Source organism: Arvicola amphibius, chromosome 7, assembly GCF_903992535.2.
Source record: "Arvicola amphibius chromosome 7, mArvAmp1.2, whole genome shotgun sequence".
NCBI lineage: Eukaryota > Metazoa > Chordata > Mammalia > Rodentia > Cricetidae > Arvicola > Arvicola amphibius.
Window position 1 is genome coordinate 35,885,588 of NC_052053.1, and position 19,079 is coordinate 35,904,666.

The following is a 19,079-nucleotide window of genomic DNA, read 5'->3' on the forward strand; positions in this document are numbered from 1 at the left end:
AAGCACAGTTACCATTGTTGTTCATTGGTGCTGGAGACAATGCAATAGCTATTAAGGAAATTACTGGTATATTTATTTATGACATCTAAAACCTGCTTTCATGTTTTCTTTAATCAGTGTGTATTGTATTTTAAAAATACTGAAGAAAAAAGTACATTTGTCAAAATCAATTATTAATGTTGTAATTCTTTTGTCTTTTTCTAGAGATCAATGATTGGTTATCTATATATTCCTTTTATGTAATAAATTTTAATAGTGTGGATATCTGTGTGTATTTCACTATTTTTTCTACTTCCATGACTGTCCCAAGCGTACTACAATACTGAACTAAATTATTTAGAGATATCATCATTCCATGTAATACCAGAACCTAAGAACAATAAAATTTCTTCAGACAAAAGGCTAAAACTAGAAATGGACTTTAACTGAATAGTGCTAAAGGTATCATGACCCCATAGGAAAAGCCTTATGGGAGTTAGTTTCCTCAGAGATGAGGAGAATTTGTAAACGTGTTCTCCATAGTAGACTACATAGAGACATGCGTGGGCTTGCTCTGCTTGGTAGGGATAATGTGGGAAGTTTATGATATATGGGGAAATAGGCATTAGTTTGAAATCTTATTTGATTTCATTCAACTATCTTATTTCTCTCTTGCCAGTCTTCCGGGAAGCCAGCAACCCAACCATCTATAATCGAATTCTAAGAACTAACATCCCTGTTAGCTGCAGTTTTATCTATACTAGTGTGCAGTGCTACTTGTACACCTGTGCTAGAGCACAGAGTCTGATTAGTATGCAAAGATCTTAGGCTCATAGAATAACTCTTCATGAACTTTCATTTGCCTTTTCTCTTTACAGTTTGGTGGCTGATGTGGTGGTATTCAATTCCATTTTTAATATGGAATCGTTTCTTACTTCCATTGGAAAATTCCTGAAGCTGATTCCTGATCACAGACCTAAGGATCTGGAAAGCATAATCAGACCCAAGTGTCAAGTTATTTATTTTCCCATCAGGTTTCCTGATGTGAGCAGGTCAGTGTGTTTGACTGTATTTTTGAGATTTTATCCTAAATCAAGTGTCTAGAAATTTATATTCTTTTTGCTGACTTTGACTTTCAGTATAAGTATAGTTCAATAGAACTCAATAGAGATCTGTCTCTCCATAATGTGATTTATAAAAACTTTTGATGATCAAATATCCATCCTATCAGGGAATCATTAGTCTAGGTATTGAATTTTTTGTTTCTTTACTCTTGTTTATTTGTTTACCAAAGTAGGCACTATGGGTGTAGCACAAAATGTTTTACTTCTTTTGTGTTACAGAAATAATTGCCAAGCACATTTCTCAACTTTTACATCCAGTTTTGTCCACTGTTTATAATGCATAACAGTAACTCCTTTCAGTACATCTGTATTAAATATTTTTTTCTTGGTGATTTTAATATCTCATTCTGATTTTTTAGGTTTCTTGTCCTTCTTCATTTTCACAGTTTGTGTTATCTTTAAAATGAACTAAACATGGAATTACTGGGTTACAGGAGTATTAATTGTTCCATTTCTTGGTTATTCTGTGCACTTTTCTAACCTATGCTGCTAGTCTTACCTTGAATTAGAGCGATTGTGTGGTGCAAAGGGAGCAGTCTAGAGCCCTTTGTCACTCTCAGTTAAACTTAGAACAACCTGTATTTACTGCTACTGGAGTGTTAGAAAGGTGTCTTCTTTCCTGGGACTTATGACAGCTTAGGATGCTTGTGTTGTGTAATTGCATCCTTCAAAGGCATTTAGGAATAGCTCAGTCTCTATAATAGTACTTGTTTTATGAAAACTCAGGGATGATCATTTAGTAATGGATAGCAGTTGTGTTCTTTCCTGGCGAAGACAGTTTCCCCTCCATCTGCATTTTTTAGTTGTCTGTAGATATTTGTGTAGAGTTGAGGCCTCAAGAACTTTTTCCCATACACTTTAGCATGTCTGTCGTTGTCCTTGTTTAGCTCATGTTTAGGTAGTATACCCATATGATTATATGGATGTAATAATTATAGTGAAAAGAGAGGCCATGGATGTGAAAGAGAGTGAAGAGTGGTATATGGGAGGTTTTGAGGGAAGGACAGGGAAAGGAGGAATGATATGATTATAATATATCTCAAAAATAAAAGAAAAGAAGATTTTCTGCTCTGTATCTGAAATGACTTTATATCCATAGTTCATCTTCTATGCTCCTCACTTGACCCAGATTCTTCTCTAGGATAGTTCTCATCTAATTTTTAAATTTTATTTTTAAAAAATATTTTTACATGATATATTTTGATCACATTATTTACCTTCTGCTACTTCTATCAGATCCTTTGTGAACTTCATGTTCTCTCTGTCTCTCTTTCTCAAAAAGAAAGAAATAAGAAAGAATCAAAAGAAATAAAAACCGAGATAAAAATGAATAAATAAATACCCAAGCAAAATGAAAAGCACAAAAAACATATGGAGCCCATAGAATGTGGATGATATATTCAGTGTCATTGCATTGGGGAAAACTGGTTTTCCTTTTACCATATTGAATCTTTCCCATATGTTTGGGATGAAGCTGACTGGATCTTGTTGTATAATTTTTTTTCTTTTTTTTTCCAGTTTATTTATTTTTTATTAAAAATTGCCATCTCCTCCCCTCCTCCTCCCCCTTCCCCCCCTTCCCTCCACCCACACCCCCACTCCCTCCCTCTTGAGGCCAAACAGCCATCAGGGTTCTCTACACTATGTTGAGTCCAAGGTCCTCCCAACTCCCCCCAGGTCCAGGAAGGTGAGCAACCAAACTGACAAGGCTCACACAGAGCCCGTCCATGTCGTAGAGACCAAGCCCATCGCCATTGTCCTTGAAACAAAAAGCTGGTTCTTGGAGAAAATCAACAAGATTAACAAACCCCTAGCCAAACTAATCAAACGGCAGAGAGAGAACACACAAATTAATAAGATCAGAAATGAAAAAGGGGACATAACCACAGACACAGATGAAATCCAAAGAATCATTAGATCTTACTACAACAGCCTGTATGCCACAAAATTGGAAAATATAAAAGAAATGGACACTTTTAGATAAATACCATGTACCAAAGTTAAACAAGGACCAGGTAAATGCTCTAAATAGTCCTGTTAGTCGCAAAGAATTGGAAAATTTTTTTATGTGTTTCTGAATTTGGTTTGCAAGTATTTTGTTGAGAGTTTTGCATCTGTGTTCATAGGGGATATTGGTCTACAATTTTTTTCTTTTCTTTTCTGCCTTTTCCACCCCTTTTTGTTCTTCTTGCATCATTGTGTAGTTTTAGTATCAGGGTAGTGGAGGCTCCATGACAAAATATTAGTGAACCTTCCGTTTCTATTTTGCAGAATACTTCACCAAGTATTCACTTTAGAGTTTTGCCCTAGATCCATCTGGTCCTGGACGCTTATTGTTGATTTGGTTTGTTTGTGGTTTTAGGGGTTGATTAGGAGTTTTGTTTTAAATTACTGTTTTCATTGCTCTATGGGTTTTGAGTCTATTTAAATTCTTCATTTCATCTTGATCTCACTTTGGTAGGTCATGCATGTCAAGAAATTTGCCCTTTTCTTTTAGATTTCCAGTTTGGGGATGTAGATTTTAAAGTGTGTCCTTACAGTTCTCTGAATTCCTTCAGTGTCTGTTGTAATGTTTCCCTTTCATCTGTAATTTTATTGATTTGGATTTTCTCTCTTTTGATTAATTTTAAGAAAGGTTTGTCATTACTGTTGATTTTCTCAAAGGAAACCTTTGAGTTTATTGATTCTTTGTATTTTTTTATTTTTATAGTTTTTTTCTGTTTCATTGAATTCATTCTTAAGTTTGATTATCTCTTCCTAACTACTCTTTTAAGAAATTATCTCTTATTTTATGTGTCTTTCAAATATAATATTAAATTATATGAGGTCTCTCCCGTTTCTTGACATATAGACACTTACTGCTATGAATAGCCTTCATTGTTTCTTATAGGTTTAGGTATTTTGTGATTTTGTTAGCATTCAATTCTAAAAAGTTTTTACTTTCCTTCTTGATTTTGGTCATTCAGTAGTGAGTTACTCATTTTCCATGATTTTATATGCTTTCTGCCATTTCTTTTGTTGTTGATATCCACAGTTACTCCATGATGATGGACTAGGATGCAGTTTATTATTTTAGTTTTCCTTTATCTGTTGAGATTTGCTTTGTGTCCCAGTATGTGGTCAATTTTGCAGAAAATCCCATGTACTACAGAGAAGAAAGCATATTATTTAAAGATTTGGTGAATGTAGATGTTCTTTAGTTTCATTTAACTTATGGCCTTAATTAGCTCCAGCATTTCTCTATTTTTTTAATTCTTTAAATAAATAATACCATTCAAAAATTCCACTTCCTCCCCTCCTCCCATTTCCCTCTTGTTTCCCTTCTCTCCTTCCCCCGCCCCCTCCAATCCTAAGAGAGGGCAGTGTACCCTGGGCTGTGGGAAGTCCAAGGCACTCTCCCCTCCCTCCAGGCTTAGGAAGGTGTGCATCCAAATAGACTAGTATCCCAAAAAGGCAGTACATGCAATAGAGACTAATCCCAGTGCCATTTTCATTGGCTTCTCAGTCAGCCCCAATTGTTAGCCACTTCCTTGCTCATATTCTCCCTCCTTCTGTTCTTTCAAACTGGACGTTGGGAGCTCAGTCCAGTGCTCCTATGTGGGTCTCTGTCTCTACCTCCATCTGTCACCGGATGAAGGTTTTATGGTGATATTCAAGATAGTCATCAGTCTGACTATGGGACAAGGCCAGTTCAGGTACCCTCTTCTCTTCTGCCCAGGGACCTAGTTGGGGACATCCCCATGGACATCTGGCAAGAGGCTTGGCTCTAGATTGGTTCTCTATTTAGTTTTTACCTGGATGTCCCATCTCTTGGCCTGAATGGTGTATTGAAGTCCCACTATCTTTCTTTTATGAAATTGCATACCCTTGTTTTTGGCACATGAGTTTTTAGAATTGTAATATTATCTCAGTGGGTTTTCCTTTGAAGAGTAGTGTTTATTATTATTATTTTCTGTTATTTTGTTGTTTTGTTTTTGTTTTTCCTTTTTTCTTTTATTTTTTTCTTTTGTTCTGGAGTTATTTATTTCTTGTATCCTTTTGGGTGTATTTACCCTTCTCTTTGTACTTAAGTTTTCCTTCTAGTGCTTTCAGTAGAGCTCGCTTAGTAGACAGAAATTGCTTAAATCTGTTTTCTTTGTTATATTTTTGTTTCTCTGCTGCTTCTATATGGTAGTTTTTCTGGTAGAGTAGTCTGAGCTGACATTTTTTGTCTCTCAATGTGTAGAACCTTTGGCCATTCTGACTGTGAGAGTTTCCATTAGAAAGTCAAGTGCTATTCGATTTGTTCTACTTTTTATGTGGTTAGTCTTTTTTCCTTACATCTTTTAATATCCTTTCTTTGTTTCATACATTTAGTATTTTGATTATTATGTGTCTAAGGAGCTTCTTTTATGTTCCTTTCTATTTGGTGTTTCACATGCATGTTTTATCTTGATAGGCCTCTCTTTAGATTGGAAAAATTTCCTTATATGGTTTTGTTAAAAATATTTTCTGGGTTTGTTCTATCCCTATTTTATTTATTCATAGGTTTGGTCTTTGCATAGTCTTCCAGATTTCTTGGATTTTTTTTGCCTGGAATTTTTCACATTTAACGTTTTTCTTGAGTTAGCTACCTATTTCTTCTGCTTTGCTTCCACAACCTGAAATTCTCATATTGACCTTTTAGTCTGGTTGTGAGGTTTATGTCTGTACTTGATACTTGACATCCTCAATTTTTCATCTTGAGTTTTATTTCAGTTTGTGTTTTTCTTCATTATTTTATTTCTCTCTTAAATTCTACATTCATATCTTGAATTGTTTTTATTAATTCCTTCAACTGTAAAGTCATTTATTCATATCCTCTTAAGGTCCTTGAATGTATTTATAACTGTTCTTTTGCAGTCATTGTCTTGTGCTTCAGGTAAATAGTTTTTCTCAGGGCCTATTAAGGTTGTTGACTGCTGGAGGAGGTATAATGTCTTGCTTCTTCATGTTTGTGGTTTTTGTTCTGCAGTCTAGCCATCTGGAGTTTGAGCATTTGAGGTGTACTTTGTTTTGATATCTTGTATTGCCTTTGATAGGTGGTTGTTACATCCTTTGGTTGTTGTTGCCCAGTCTGAGTCACAGCCAATTGGCTATGGGTCCCTAGTAAGATTGTTTCTGCATGTATGTTGGGCATCACTAAGGAAATGGTGATGGGCTAAAAGGAATGGTTGTGTCCTAACCAAGTGTGGCTGCATGGTCCCTGATAGAAAGTCTTTCTGGACCCAGTCACATATGAAGGGCTAGAGGAAAGGCTGAAAGGGGCAGCTGTGATAGACTAGGAGGACCCTGGATTAGAGGTCGGTTTCAAGGGCTTGGAAGTGGGTTGGGAGGAGATGCTCAGGCAGGTCTAAGAATAGTCTGCAGAGACAGAGATGGAGGAGGGGAGAAGAATAAAAGGAGCTTACTTAACACTAGCCAAGTATTGCCTCAGTGGGTTCCAGGAAATGGGAAGCTCTGTGAATCAGCAGGGAATCAGAAAGGAAAGGAGATAGGCTAGTAGGAGAGGGTTCAGTTGTGTGTGTGGGGGGGGGGTGGTGGCAGGTGGGATGGAAAGATAACTAAAATGTCTGTATCAAGGGACCTCGTCCCAAGGGGTTAGAGGTGGGCAGGGAGGAATTGCTCAGGTGTCTGACTTCTGATTCAAATTTCTGTTTATAGTTATTTCAGTCATGATAGATCATTTTAAAATTACTGTTGATAGTTCATTTGCTAATTCAAAAACTTATTGCTAATGAAACTTAGGTCACAATTAATTTTCAAATATATATGTACATTTTCTGGTATCTGTGTGTCTGTGTATTTGTTCGTGTGCTCATTCACTGTCTTGTCTTCTTATCCATGCAGACGTAGTTCTGTGACATCCCAGGGACATCAAAATTTGCACATGCAAAAGTTTCTTATATCCAATAATATAGTATTTTAATTTAGCTTATGTACATATAGAAACAGATTCTTCGTCACGAGGTCAGTTTAATACAAGTGTAGAGGAAGGATTGTTGATTTTCTTTGTTACTTCTGCTCAAATTATCCTTGATTAGATTTTACTGTGCAGTGGTTGATACAGCTTCTCACCTTTCTTCTTGGCCAATTTTGTCTTTCATTATCCAACTTAATGTCTATATCCCATCATTTATTTACTATTTTTTTTTTTAGATTTTGTATTTGTGATTTTTCTTTGTGCCTTCAACCAATTTCTAAGTAGACATGGAGAATTGCTATTAGTTATGAATGCTCGGCCTTTGGTTAGATTTGCCCCACTAGCTCTTTTAACGTTAATTTAACTGTTTTTTTTCCACCTATATTTTACCTTGTGTGTGGGTTTTTTTTTCTTTCCTTTTTTTCATTCTGTGTGTCCTACTTTCCTACTTCACTGTCTGTCTGGTCCCTGATGTCTCCTTTTCTTTCTTCTCTGGAGCCCAAGTTCTCCTCCTAATTACTCTCCCTACCCAGAAGTTTGTCTATACCTCCTCCCTTACTATTGGTTGTTCACCTTTTTATTAGACCAATTATATGCCTTAGGTAAAACAGCAACACATTTTTATATAATTAAACATATATAACACATCTTTACTTAGCTGGAGAAAATATTCTGAAACATTTACAAATATAACATATCTTTGCATACTTTGTCTCCCTCCCTTCCTCACTGCCTATACATACATATCCACACACGCCTTCCCCCACAACACACATGCACACATATACACACACACGCCTCTCCCTTCCTCCTTTTACCTCTACACATGCAAACCCACACTTACATGCCACTTCTCTCCCTCTCTTTCCCCCTGTACATACACACACTTTCTTTCCCTTCCTCCTTTTCCCTACACACACACACACACACACACACACCATTAGTATTTGGTTTAAGTTTGGTGTGTTCTGACTATTTAGTTAGAACTAGATTTCATATCTCCAAGTCTAGCCAATACCCAGCACAACTTGCTAATTCAGTTTCAAAGGTTTTATTTATCTGATATGTCAGCTGTCAGCTGACTAGCAGTGTGAGAAAGGCAGGCTCACTGACAGAAGTTAAACATGACAACTGACTGACAGCTTGACAACAAGGGAGGAGGGAGATAAATGATCTTAAAAATATATATAAACACATTATTCATTCATATATACATACATATATACGTCTATATGTAAACATACATGAGAAGTAAAATCCCATGGCAGTTTGGAGCTATTCTATAGTACATAAGGTAACGCCACACCAATAACCTCTGCAGAGTATGTTCAGGATTGCCAGTTTTTACAAGTAAAGAATGACCATAGTTTATGGAGAGAGATTAAATGGTAACATAATGTTCATTTTTAAGAATGTAGGAAGATACATTGGGAGAAGGATTGAATCACATCATGTGGAGGTAAATAGTATCTTGTTTTTATAGGGATTGCCTGAGCTGTTTTCACCATCTCACTTCTTACTCTCCTTGTTCAAATATTTAAATTCCCTGAGACCAAATTTACTTAAATTTTAAAATCATTACCTATAGATGCCTAATTGCAATAGTTTTTCAAACCTAGAAATAACTTCAACTCTGCAAAAATATTCTGAATTTAGCAGCAACAAAATTGTGTTTTCCATTATATTTATATGGCGATTAACCTTTCATTTATTTTTCTCATTCTGTTTACATTAAAGATTTGATGCTCGTTTTCTTTCTAGTTCTCTGTGGTCCTGTGTTTGAGAGGAGAGAAACAAACAAACATGTAATCCAGAATTTACTATGCTGGATGAATTGTCCCAAGTGAATAAAGGAACAGGGCTATAAACTATTGATGGTCTTTTGATAAACTCCTATGTTCCTTTAGGGAAATTGAACAAAAGGTCAGAGGGCATTACTTAACTTCTCATGGCACAATAGCATATCAGTGTAGGGCTATCAAGGCAAGATAAAATTTTATATTATGTTGCATTAGGGTTATGAATAATGTAGTAAGGTTTCCAAATCATTTTTGGTGTTTGAAGAATTGTTTTTATTTATTTTGTAAGCAGTTCCTTATTCCAATGCTTCCATTTTTGGTAATGCTTAGCAAAAAAATGAGTCAACAGTATGGTGTGCAGGGACTGCACTTTGACTTGCCAATTAGTACCGTTCTTTGTTCCTCTTAAGGGGATTTATCATGGAATTTGGATAGCAACCACCTTAGGCTTAATATTATGATCAAGATGCTTGTTATATAATTTGATGACTGACTACAAAGCCAAAAATCTAACACGTTTTATATAAATATTAATTACTTTATAAACACAAGAGCATCTTGGCTGTTTATTAATTTACTTTTTTGGGAGGCTTACCCATTCAGTGTGACCCCAACATTAAAAGTAAATAAGCAGTAACAAAATTGTGAAAATAAGTCTACAGAATAAAGATTTAAAACTGACTGATAGTTTAAAGACTAGAGATAGGAACATAAATTCTATCAAATTCACATGATAGCAATCAAGTAATTACTTATCATTTAGCAGTATATATTCTATATTATATGACAGAGAAAGCTACACATATGCTGTTACCATCAGCCTGTGATGTTCTTCACTAATGGTTGCTATTGAGTAAAATGAACAGTACATGAATAATTTTAGTTGGTTTTATGGGTTCACTGTTCTGTTTAAAAATTTCGGGATTTTCTAGGAAGTTTTTCATTAAAAATATAAACAATTTAAAAGGTACCTTTGAGTAGTATGCTAACTTAATAATCTCCTACTTAAATGACTCACCCCCTAAGATATTCTGCATAAAAGACTGTCATCTAAAAAGTTCTCATTATTCTTTGAAGATACAACAAAATATAGTTATTAGGAATTTATGTTCACCTAACATCTGCTACAACTTGCTGTTTGTATGACAAATGTAGCAGGTCTGGTATGGAACAGAAAGACAGGCTCCTTGGTCTTAGTCTCGTGAGCTCTGTAAGTGCGGTGTGTATATATTCAGGTGACTAAGTACAAAATCGAAAATAAAAACCATGCAGATTGCAGATTTGGCAAGTTGACATGTCAACTTATTGAATGGAAGAGCCCTAGGAATGATCTGAAGTACGGATTGTGCTGGCTGGGACAGTATGTGTACTGAATTGAGAAACAGATTTGTGGTGTAAAATTGGTGGTTTCTGAGTCATATAGATTGAGTCTGAGATGTTGGCAGAAGGGACAGATAAGTGAGAATTATCATCTCACACCTCAGTGCTACCCTTGGGAGCATAGTGTGTTGTATTGGCCGGTGCTAGCACAACTTTTGGTTGAATGTTCTTTGGCGGCTGTGATAGGGTTTATATTCCATAAATAAACCTTTTCAAATAAAACCAAGATGACTATTGTTTGTCATTTGTTACTGTCTTATGAAAATTGAATGAAAAAAATTAAAAAGTCGCATATTTTCATCTATTTGTTTGTGGTTTAACTAAGAATATACAGAGTAATATTAAATTTGACACTGAAAGTTTTAATAAAAATCCCAGCACTTGTCAGTCAGTGTTCAAGGATAATTTGGTCTGCATAATAACTTCCAGGCCTACCAAGGCTATATAATAAGTCTCTCTTTCTGTCTCTGTCTCTCTGTATATTTATATATTCCATATAATATGTAATATATGTTTTATATTATATATAATGATAGATACTACACATACATGTATAGTATATATAATCTAGTATTTATCTACATATACATTAAATATACATATACTAAATATACACATACATGTTACTGTAATTTTTTACTGTTATGAATCATATTATAAATATATAATATGTAGGATACCTGATATGTGGTTCCCAAAGGGGATGCCAACCCCAAGTTGAGAACCCTTGCTGTATGCTGTCAGTGTTTCTTCAAAGTATAATGTGATATTTGCTTTTCTTTTATGTCCAGGCTTTCTTTTGTTTAAACAGTGTTGCTTGTTACAGTGCTAACTTCTGTTTACCACATTAGACCGAGTGACAGAAATCTAGAGAATATTGCTAGGTATATTAAAACGAGGTTGTATGATATATGAAAACTCTCAGTCTGTCTTTGGAATTTCTGTGCATTGTGCTCATGTGGTAAATAATAATATTTTCTTCTACCTGACAAGTTCTGTAATATTACTATCTACAGAAGGGCTTTAAGTGAATAGACATAGGCAATGTGGCTTTAGTTTTTCTGTTGATTATTTTTGACTAACATTACCTATGAGTTTCATATGTGTATGTATGTGCATGTGGTTTATATGTGTGAACATAACCACATATGTAGGTTTGAAGATAATCTTGGTTGTTGGTCCTTCCTTTCACCTTGTTTGTGACAAGGTTTCTTGTTGTCCACCACCATGTCTGCCAGGCTAGCTGTCTGCAGCTCTCAGGGATTCTCCTGTCTCTGCCTTCCATCTCACTGTAGGAGGATTGGGGTTACAGATGCACACTACAGGGTCCAGCTCTTGCATGGACTCTAAGGTTCTGAATTCAGATTCTCATATTTGCCCTACAAAGTCATCTCACTCAGGCACATCCATCCTCAGCCAATAATTTTTTATGAATAAATGTTTCTATGGAACTAATTCTCTATTTTATTATATTCTATTTATTAGAGTATTTTTTCCTTTTTTAATTTTTTTTGAGCTATACATTCTTTTCTACTTCTTTTTATTTCTCCCCTCTGCTCTTCTACCCCTTCCTGTGAACCCTTATCCTCCCAATTTACTGAGGAGATCTTTCACCTTCCTATATAGATCCATGTATGTCTCTCTTAGGGTCCTCTTGTTGTCTAGTTTCTCTGTAGTTGTGGCATGTAGGCTGGTTCTTTGTTTTATGTCTAAAAGTCACTTATTTTTGTGTTCTGAATCTGGATTACCTCACTCAATATAGTTTTAGATCCAGCAATACCACTGTTGGGTATATACACAAGGACATGTTCATAGCAGCCTTATTTGTAATAGTCAGAACCTGGAAACAACCTAGATGCCCTTCAAATGAAGAGTGGATAAAGAAAATGTGGTACATTTACCAGTGCAGAACTGCACAGTGGTAAAAAAAAAAAAAAAAAAAAAAAAAAAAAAAAAAAAAATGACATCTTGAAATTTTCAGGCAAATGGATGGATCTAGTTTTCTATCTTTTAAATTGCTACTTTATTTTTGGAAGATTAGAATGTTTTGCATCAGTAGTATTAAATATGATCCTTTAAAAAATTTAGTTGTGACCACAGTGAGAACATAATGTGGGAACATCATGTTTACTTTAATAAGTGCTAAGCTTAGTAGTTGCACAAATACTGCTTTCAGTAGGTCCACATTTTCTTGCCTGTTGGTCTAAACTGAAATTTTTGTTCTGTTTCTCTGTTTGTTGTGATATGTTTTTCCTCACTTACCTCTTGGCTGCTCCCTGAAATCTCTTGTGATAAATACATTTCAAAGCCAGAAATAGCATTTTAGCTATTTCTTTTTATATTTAAATAAAAATTAAAGCATTTCTTTTATTTCTTGAGACTCTAATACAATTACATCTTTTCTCCCTTTTGCTTTTCTCCCTCTAAAATGTCATAGCCCTCCTGGCTTTTTTTCCAATTCATAGCTTCTTTTTTCATTAATTTTTGTTACATATAATCACCATTGATATAAATACAAAAATATAGCTGCAAAGCCTGTATTATGTTACTCGTATGTATGTTTTCACGGCGTGACCACTTGTTACTGAATAACAAATTGGTATGTTCTTCTCTAGGGAAAGTGTATTTCCACTCTCAGCCTTTATTAATTGCCTGTAGTTCTTTATGTAAGGTTGGGGCCTTCTGCCCCCACATCCACATTAGAATATCTATGATTGCTGTACTTTTTCAGCTCACATTTGAGTATTCATGTTGGTGAGACTTCATGGGTGTAGCCTCTGACCTTACTATGAGACCTGATCACTTAGCAAAGTCCCTGATCCTGTGCATCTTACAGTCTTTCTGCCCTTGCTTCAGCACTTATCCTTGAGTCTTAATGCAAGAGTTGTATTTTAGATGTATCTACTGAGATGAGATGGGGCTCCACAACTCTGCAGTTTGATTCACTTTGGTTTTCTGTAATGGTCTCCATCTGTTACAAAGAGAAGTTTCTTGATGCAGGCGAACTTTTCTCTCCTGTACACTATTCATGCACATCCCTTCCTTAGGAGGAATTCATGGCCACTGCTTCCTATCCTATTATGTAGTTCTGAGTTCCTCAGTGTGGCCTGGAAATCTAAATTCATACACATGTAGAAAGCCAGTGCGTCTGCTTTGTGTAATCACATCTAAGTGTGGGCTGGCTCTCTGAGCACACATAATTCTTAATGAGCGGACTGGTCTAGTCTAAGCCACCACATTTGCTTTATGTGCCAAACTCGTTTGATAGTACTAAATCCTTAAGTGCTTCTTACAGTTGTCTCTAACTAATTGAAGAGGGGGCTGTCTCAGGCTGTGAGAATGAGTTTGAAAAGACATAAACAAGAGTCATAAAGGGGAAGGGTAAAGAGGAAAAGTGGATAAAAATAACAGCTTTTAAGTTTTTCATATCATTGTATTAGTAATTGAGACAGAAAAATTATAGAAAAATGTCTAATACATTTCCATTGTAGGCAAATCATCTTATTTTCAGATTTAGCTATTGATATATTTGTCTCATGAAAGAACAAGTAATTCTTATTTAGTAGATAATCTGAAATAGAACATTAACAAATATTCTAGACCAGTTTCTTTGTTGTACAGCTTGGGAAACTGAAGTAAAAATGTTTTTCCTGTGTTCATCGTGTAGTAAATCAGGGTTCAGAACTTAGAAATTAGTTTAAAAAATTACACAGATGAGTAAAAATCTGGAGTCAAAGATGTTGATTGTATTAGTAATTACTAAATAGGATTAACCAATGATGATTGGCAGCATTGCAATTTATGAGAACAATAGGTAGTGCCAAAGGTTTCTTAGCAGTCTGTTATTTCAGGTGCCTTAGATTTCTTGCTCTTTTACTGGAAGTATCTCACTTTCTGAACTACAGCTACTAAGACTTTAAGATGGAACTAGAGATGACTCAGCCCACCTACTTGTTTGTTTGTTCCCAGTAAGTATGGGGCTACTCTTTAAAACTCATTCTATGAATAGGAATGCCAGCATCCAAAGCTCAGCCTATCATTTTTCATGTCACTTTCCTAGGACTTGATGTCAGAATCCCCCACCCTAGCCCCTGAGACAGAATCTTACTTTGGAGTCCTTGACTGGCTGAAATTCATGCCATGGTGGCCTCAATTTCCTCCTGCCCTGTATGGGCTGGGATTACAGCTTTTACTGTGCCATTCATCAATCAGATATGTTTGCTTCTTTCAAATTTTTAACTATTTACTCTTCCTGTTTTGAGTTCTGCTTTAGAAGCTGGCTGACATCATTAGGGAGTGGATTAAATTCTGTCAGTCCATAGTATATAGTTCAGAATGAGCACAGGAGTGGTAGCAAGAGTAGAGTAAGTGTGAGAGAGAAATTTGTGTGATGTAGACCTGGTTTATATATGCAAGACTTGTTCTAGCACCTTCTGTTTTGTTGCTTAGTTTCCCTAACCTTTAATCAGAGTGGTAAGGACTATGTGAAGAGAACAGAAAGTGTTGGGTGCAGTATGCACCTGCATCCTTTACATGTTCTCTGCCTTCCTCTGTATGAGCTCACATCTACTATCCTAATCTTAATTGCCTAGCAGGCGTCTCAATTTGACACTCAACTTTGTATGATTCATGAAATTATTAAATATGAGTAGTTGAGTTTGTCTAGTATGTCTAATCTAGCCTACTATAATACTTAGCTGGGTTTTCCCCATATCTTCTCTTGTTCTAAGTTCCTTTACTTAAATAAGTTTTTGTAGCATAGGTTCTTAGTTACTCCTTCTAAAATCCTTTGGATATATTACGTCCCTTACTGCCTCTCATGGTTATTTTCCCCCTGCTTTGTTTTTTTTCCCTCTTATATTATGGTTTGTAACTATATTTCAAGGATGGCACTAGTAGACACAGCTGTCATCAGCAATGAAAATCAGGGTGGTGGTGCAATAAAAAACACTCAACAATAAAAAATACTCAGGAGTCAGAGACATGTAGAACTTTTGTGTGTGCAAGGCCAGCCTGGCCTACAGAGTGAGTTACAGTATAACCAGGGCTACACAGATAAACCCTGTCTGGGGAAAAAGAGAAAGAAAGAAACAAAGTCAGGAAAACTTGCTACTTTCTAGACAGTCAGTTATTCACAGCATTTTGTATAATCCTTGAGTGTTTGCTCTTACTCAGTGCAGTTTGTGCTCCTCTTTGCTGGTGTTTCCTGCATGCGTCCTGCATGTTCAGGTTGGTTGATGCAGTACTTCTCCCTGATAACATGATAGGTAGAGGATGATAAACCTTGATGTAGTAATGGATAGTTACTTTTTTTTTTAACCAGAGTACTTCATATGTATGTGTTTGGGGAAAAGCTGGTTTAAGGTTTTGTAGTTTACTGTAGCCAAATTGTAGCACAGATAATAATCCCAGAACTAAAATTGTGTCCAAGAACATTTAGTTTTATTTTTGCTTTAGAAACCCTTCTTATTACTACAGGAAAAAAATATGTAAGGAATTTGGACTTGTAGAAATATAGTCTCTAAATGACTACTTCAGAGTTGATGAAAAATTGTTTCATAAAGTGCAACTTGGGGGTCTAATTATGTAGCCTGAATTAATAAATAATGGTGAATCACATTCCATCAAATTGTATGATTGGGCATTTTTCCTTTAAATAAATGTCAGTTTTAATAAAAATAAGACCAGTCAAGCCACTGTTATAACTAAGTTGGTAAGCGTGAGCTTAAAAGTGCTAGTTTTTCTGTGTTGGCTGTATGTTATACTCAACTAGGAGTATATTTATACAAACAAGCAACAGCTGGAGAGCTCGTTAGTGGGAAAAGTGCTGGCTGATGCATCCATGAAGATAGGCTTTTGAATCCCCTGTATGTGCAGAAGAGCAGAGTGTGGTGTGAGCTTCTGTAGCCCAAATACTAGGAACAGGTTAAGAAAGGAAGATCCTTCTAGCTCCCTCTACAGTCACCTTAGCCAGTCAGTGAGCTCCAGGCCCAGGGAGTGGCACTGTCAAAAAAGATAGAAAACAATATAGAAAGACACACAGCAGCAGTTTCTGGTGTATACATGACTGTGCACATACATACAAACACAGACTATTTGGACTCTGAAAAAGAAAGACAAAAATAAATGTATATCTTTAAGGTTAGCACCAGTTTTTTGTTGTTTGTTTGTTTGTTTGTTTTTGTTGTTGTTGTTGTTTGTTTTTGTTGTTGTCAGTGCTGGAGATTGTATCGAGGCTTCATATGTGTTAGGCCAGTGTTGTTTCACTGAGTTATATTCCTGGCTTCCTTTGCCCACTTTCCTTGTTCTCAGTGTATTCTGCTATGAAGACCAGGAGAATGAGGGACTGGATGTATTCCTACCAAATAAACTACAAATGGGATAAAGGTATACAGTAACTGCTCCTAGTCTTGCCATGGCACCTTTTTTAGTATTGCCAAAAATTATGTTGTCATGTACAAGTTTCCTCGGGCAGACTGTGGTATATTTGTCCCTTTGCATGCCTGTGTGTTGATGAACATGCACAGTTCTCTGTCCCAATGAAAATAAGAAAAAGTTAAAAATTCTATTTTCCCCTGAACTCTTTCTCTGTAAATGGTAAATGTTGGCACTCCTCCATTTCCCATTGACTTAATGTTCAAGTTTTTCTGTTCACTGTTTTTCTTGGGTGACATTGGAAATTTTTACCATCTGATGAAGACAGATGTATTTTCAAATAAAAATGTCTGAAGCATTTGTTCTTCCTACTATTCCTTTCTTTGGCAGAATATTCATATAGTTGATAAATAGTTTGCTTTCTTTAAATACCTTTTCATATAATCTCATAGCATGTTTCATGGATATTTTAACCTAGTTTTATGGTCTTTCACAAAATAAGGTATTTTCTAAATATGTTGAACTGAATTTAACTGAGCTAAACAGTTGTCCAATGTGCCTTTAAAATTATGATGATTTCTTACATTTTTAGGGTAACAGTTTTATCCTAAAAGATTCCAAAGCACACACAGAGAATGGTTATAAATTATATGGGGAAACAGTCACCATTATGGAGTGAAGCACGGCAGCTGTTTAACAGCTCATCTGACACTACCCAGCAGGTTAGGGGAGAAAGTGAAAAATAATACTGGATTCACTTGAAAGAGCTGCTAGGGGAGGTGAAGTGCGCAGAATGCAATTACCTAAGTTGGAATTTATCCAGTACATAAGGCTCACACCTTCAGTCTCAGAAGGGAACACTCTGGGTCTTTAATAACCATGTACTTGTCTATGCAACTGAACTGTGAAGGTGCATCTGTCTTCTTCAAACCACCACCCTATGCCCTCAGCCACGTTCTAACTGAGATGGAAGGAAAAGAAAAGTCCTTTTACTTCTTGTGTATGTGTGTGTGAGTGTGTGTGTGTGTGTGTGTGTGTGTGTGTGTGTTGTAGAGGTGTGCATGTGGAGTCTCTGATGCTGCTCTTTGTAAGACCTATTTTTATCTGTCCTTCCTATCTATCTATCTATCTATCTATCTATCTATCTATCTATCTATCTATCTATCATCTATCTATCATCTATCTATCTAATCTATCTATCGGGAACTCCTAAGTGGATCCTAAAAGGATCAAGGTTCAGTTTATTGCACCGTTTGATGGGTTCACAGCAGTCTGAAACTTCAGTCCTAGGAGATCCACTATCTTCCTCTGGCCTAAGCAGACCTCAGGCATGGTTTAAGCAGACACTCACATGTACACTTCAAAGAAAATAGAAATTTTAACAAAATAGTGATACTGTGTGTCAAGTTTAAACCTGTCCGACTTCAGAAGTTTTATTATTAGTAACTACCTACCTCAAAATCACATGAGGATGAATCTTGCTTATATATTTATTTATTTTTAGCACTTGCTTCAATAAAACTCACTTACTATGATGGTCTGATGGTTTAATGCAAAGCTGCAAGGGAAATTTAAAATGCTTTTTAATAGTCGGCTAACGTATGGATAAACTAAGCTTGTTGCAGATGGAAATGTTATAAATTATAGACAGTTTCTTTGTCCTGTTTGTTTGCTTGCTTGTTTGTTTGGTAGTGTTTCATGTTTAGAGAAATTACTTGTATTCCTATGAATTTGGCCAAGATGACTTGGGTTGCTTTAAATTTTCTTAATCTAGGTTCTTAATCTATGCCATATTCTCTATTTGATCCCTCTAACTCAGTATTGTAAAAGGTTATAAAATACCTTCCTCAGCTCCCTTAAAATCTGATTGAGTTAATAAGCTTTTTCTTGTCAAATATTCACATAAAATATAGAATAATCTGAAAAATAAGGGAGTAAAATTATATCATATTTAAGTCTATGTTATTGAATCTAAGCTCTATGAACTTTAACTTCTTTAAATTCTTAATGATTTTCCAGGAAAATGTATTGAACTGAAAATGTTGGTTAAGCTGCTTAATAAACAGGCTTAATCTATGCAATCTTTCAAAGAAAATATCTTTCCATTTTATGACAGAGCATGTAGGAAAAAAGTTTTCTTTATTACCTGTGTTTTAAAATAATTATAGTACTTGAAAGACATTAGCTAAAACACAGTTTTCTATCTGTCTTTTTGTTATTAAAGTTTATGTCAAAAGCAATAAATGTTCGGGTTATAATTGTGACAATGCTAATACTGGAATAGCTAATAGACCTTTAATCATTGTAACATTTTATCATCTTTAAGCATTGGGCCAAACTGGGCATGCAGATGCGTTTTAGAGTAGTTATCTACCATGCTCGGGCCCCGAGTTCAGTCACACTGGAGCAAATATCAGCAATAACAACACACCCAATACAAAACATAAATAAATATGCAAGCTGTTATCTATTGCGGCCCTG

At 35.6% G+C, this 19,079-nt stretch overlaps 1 protein-coding gene across 9 annotated transcripts in view; it reads left to right on the forward strand.

The window, feature by feature from the left end:
* The window catches only part of Gtdc1 (glycosyltransferase like domain containing 1), a 357,538-nt gene that overhangs the window by 166,606 nt on the left and 171,853 nt on the right, over nt 1-19,079 (forward strand). For all 9 annotated transcript variants that reach the window (XM_038337371.1, XM_038337369.1, XM_038337372.1 and 6 more), the window contains one exon: nt 858-1,031. In XM_038337371.1, coding sequence (XP_038193299.1) covers nt 858-1,031 — 174 coding nt within the window. The remainder of the gene's footprint in view (nt 1-857; nt 1,032-19,079) is intronic.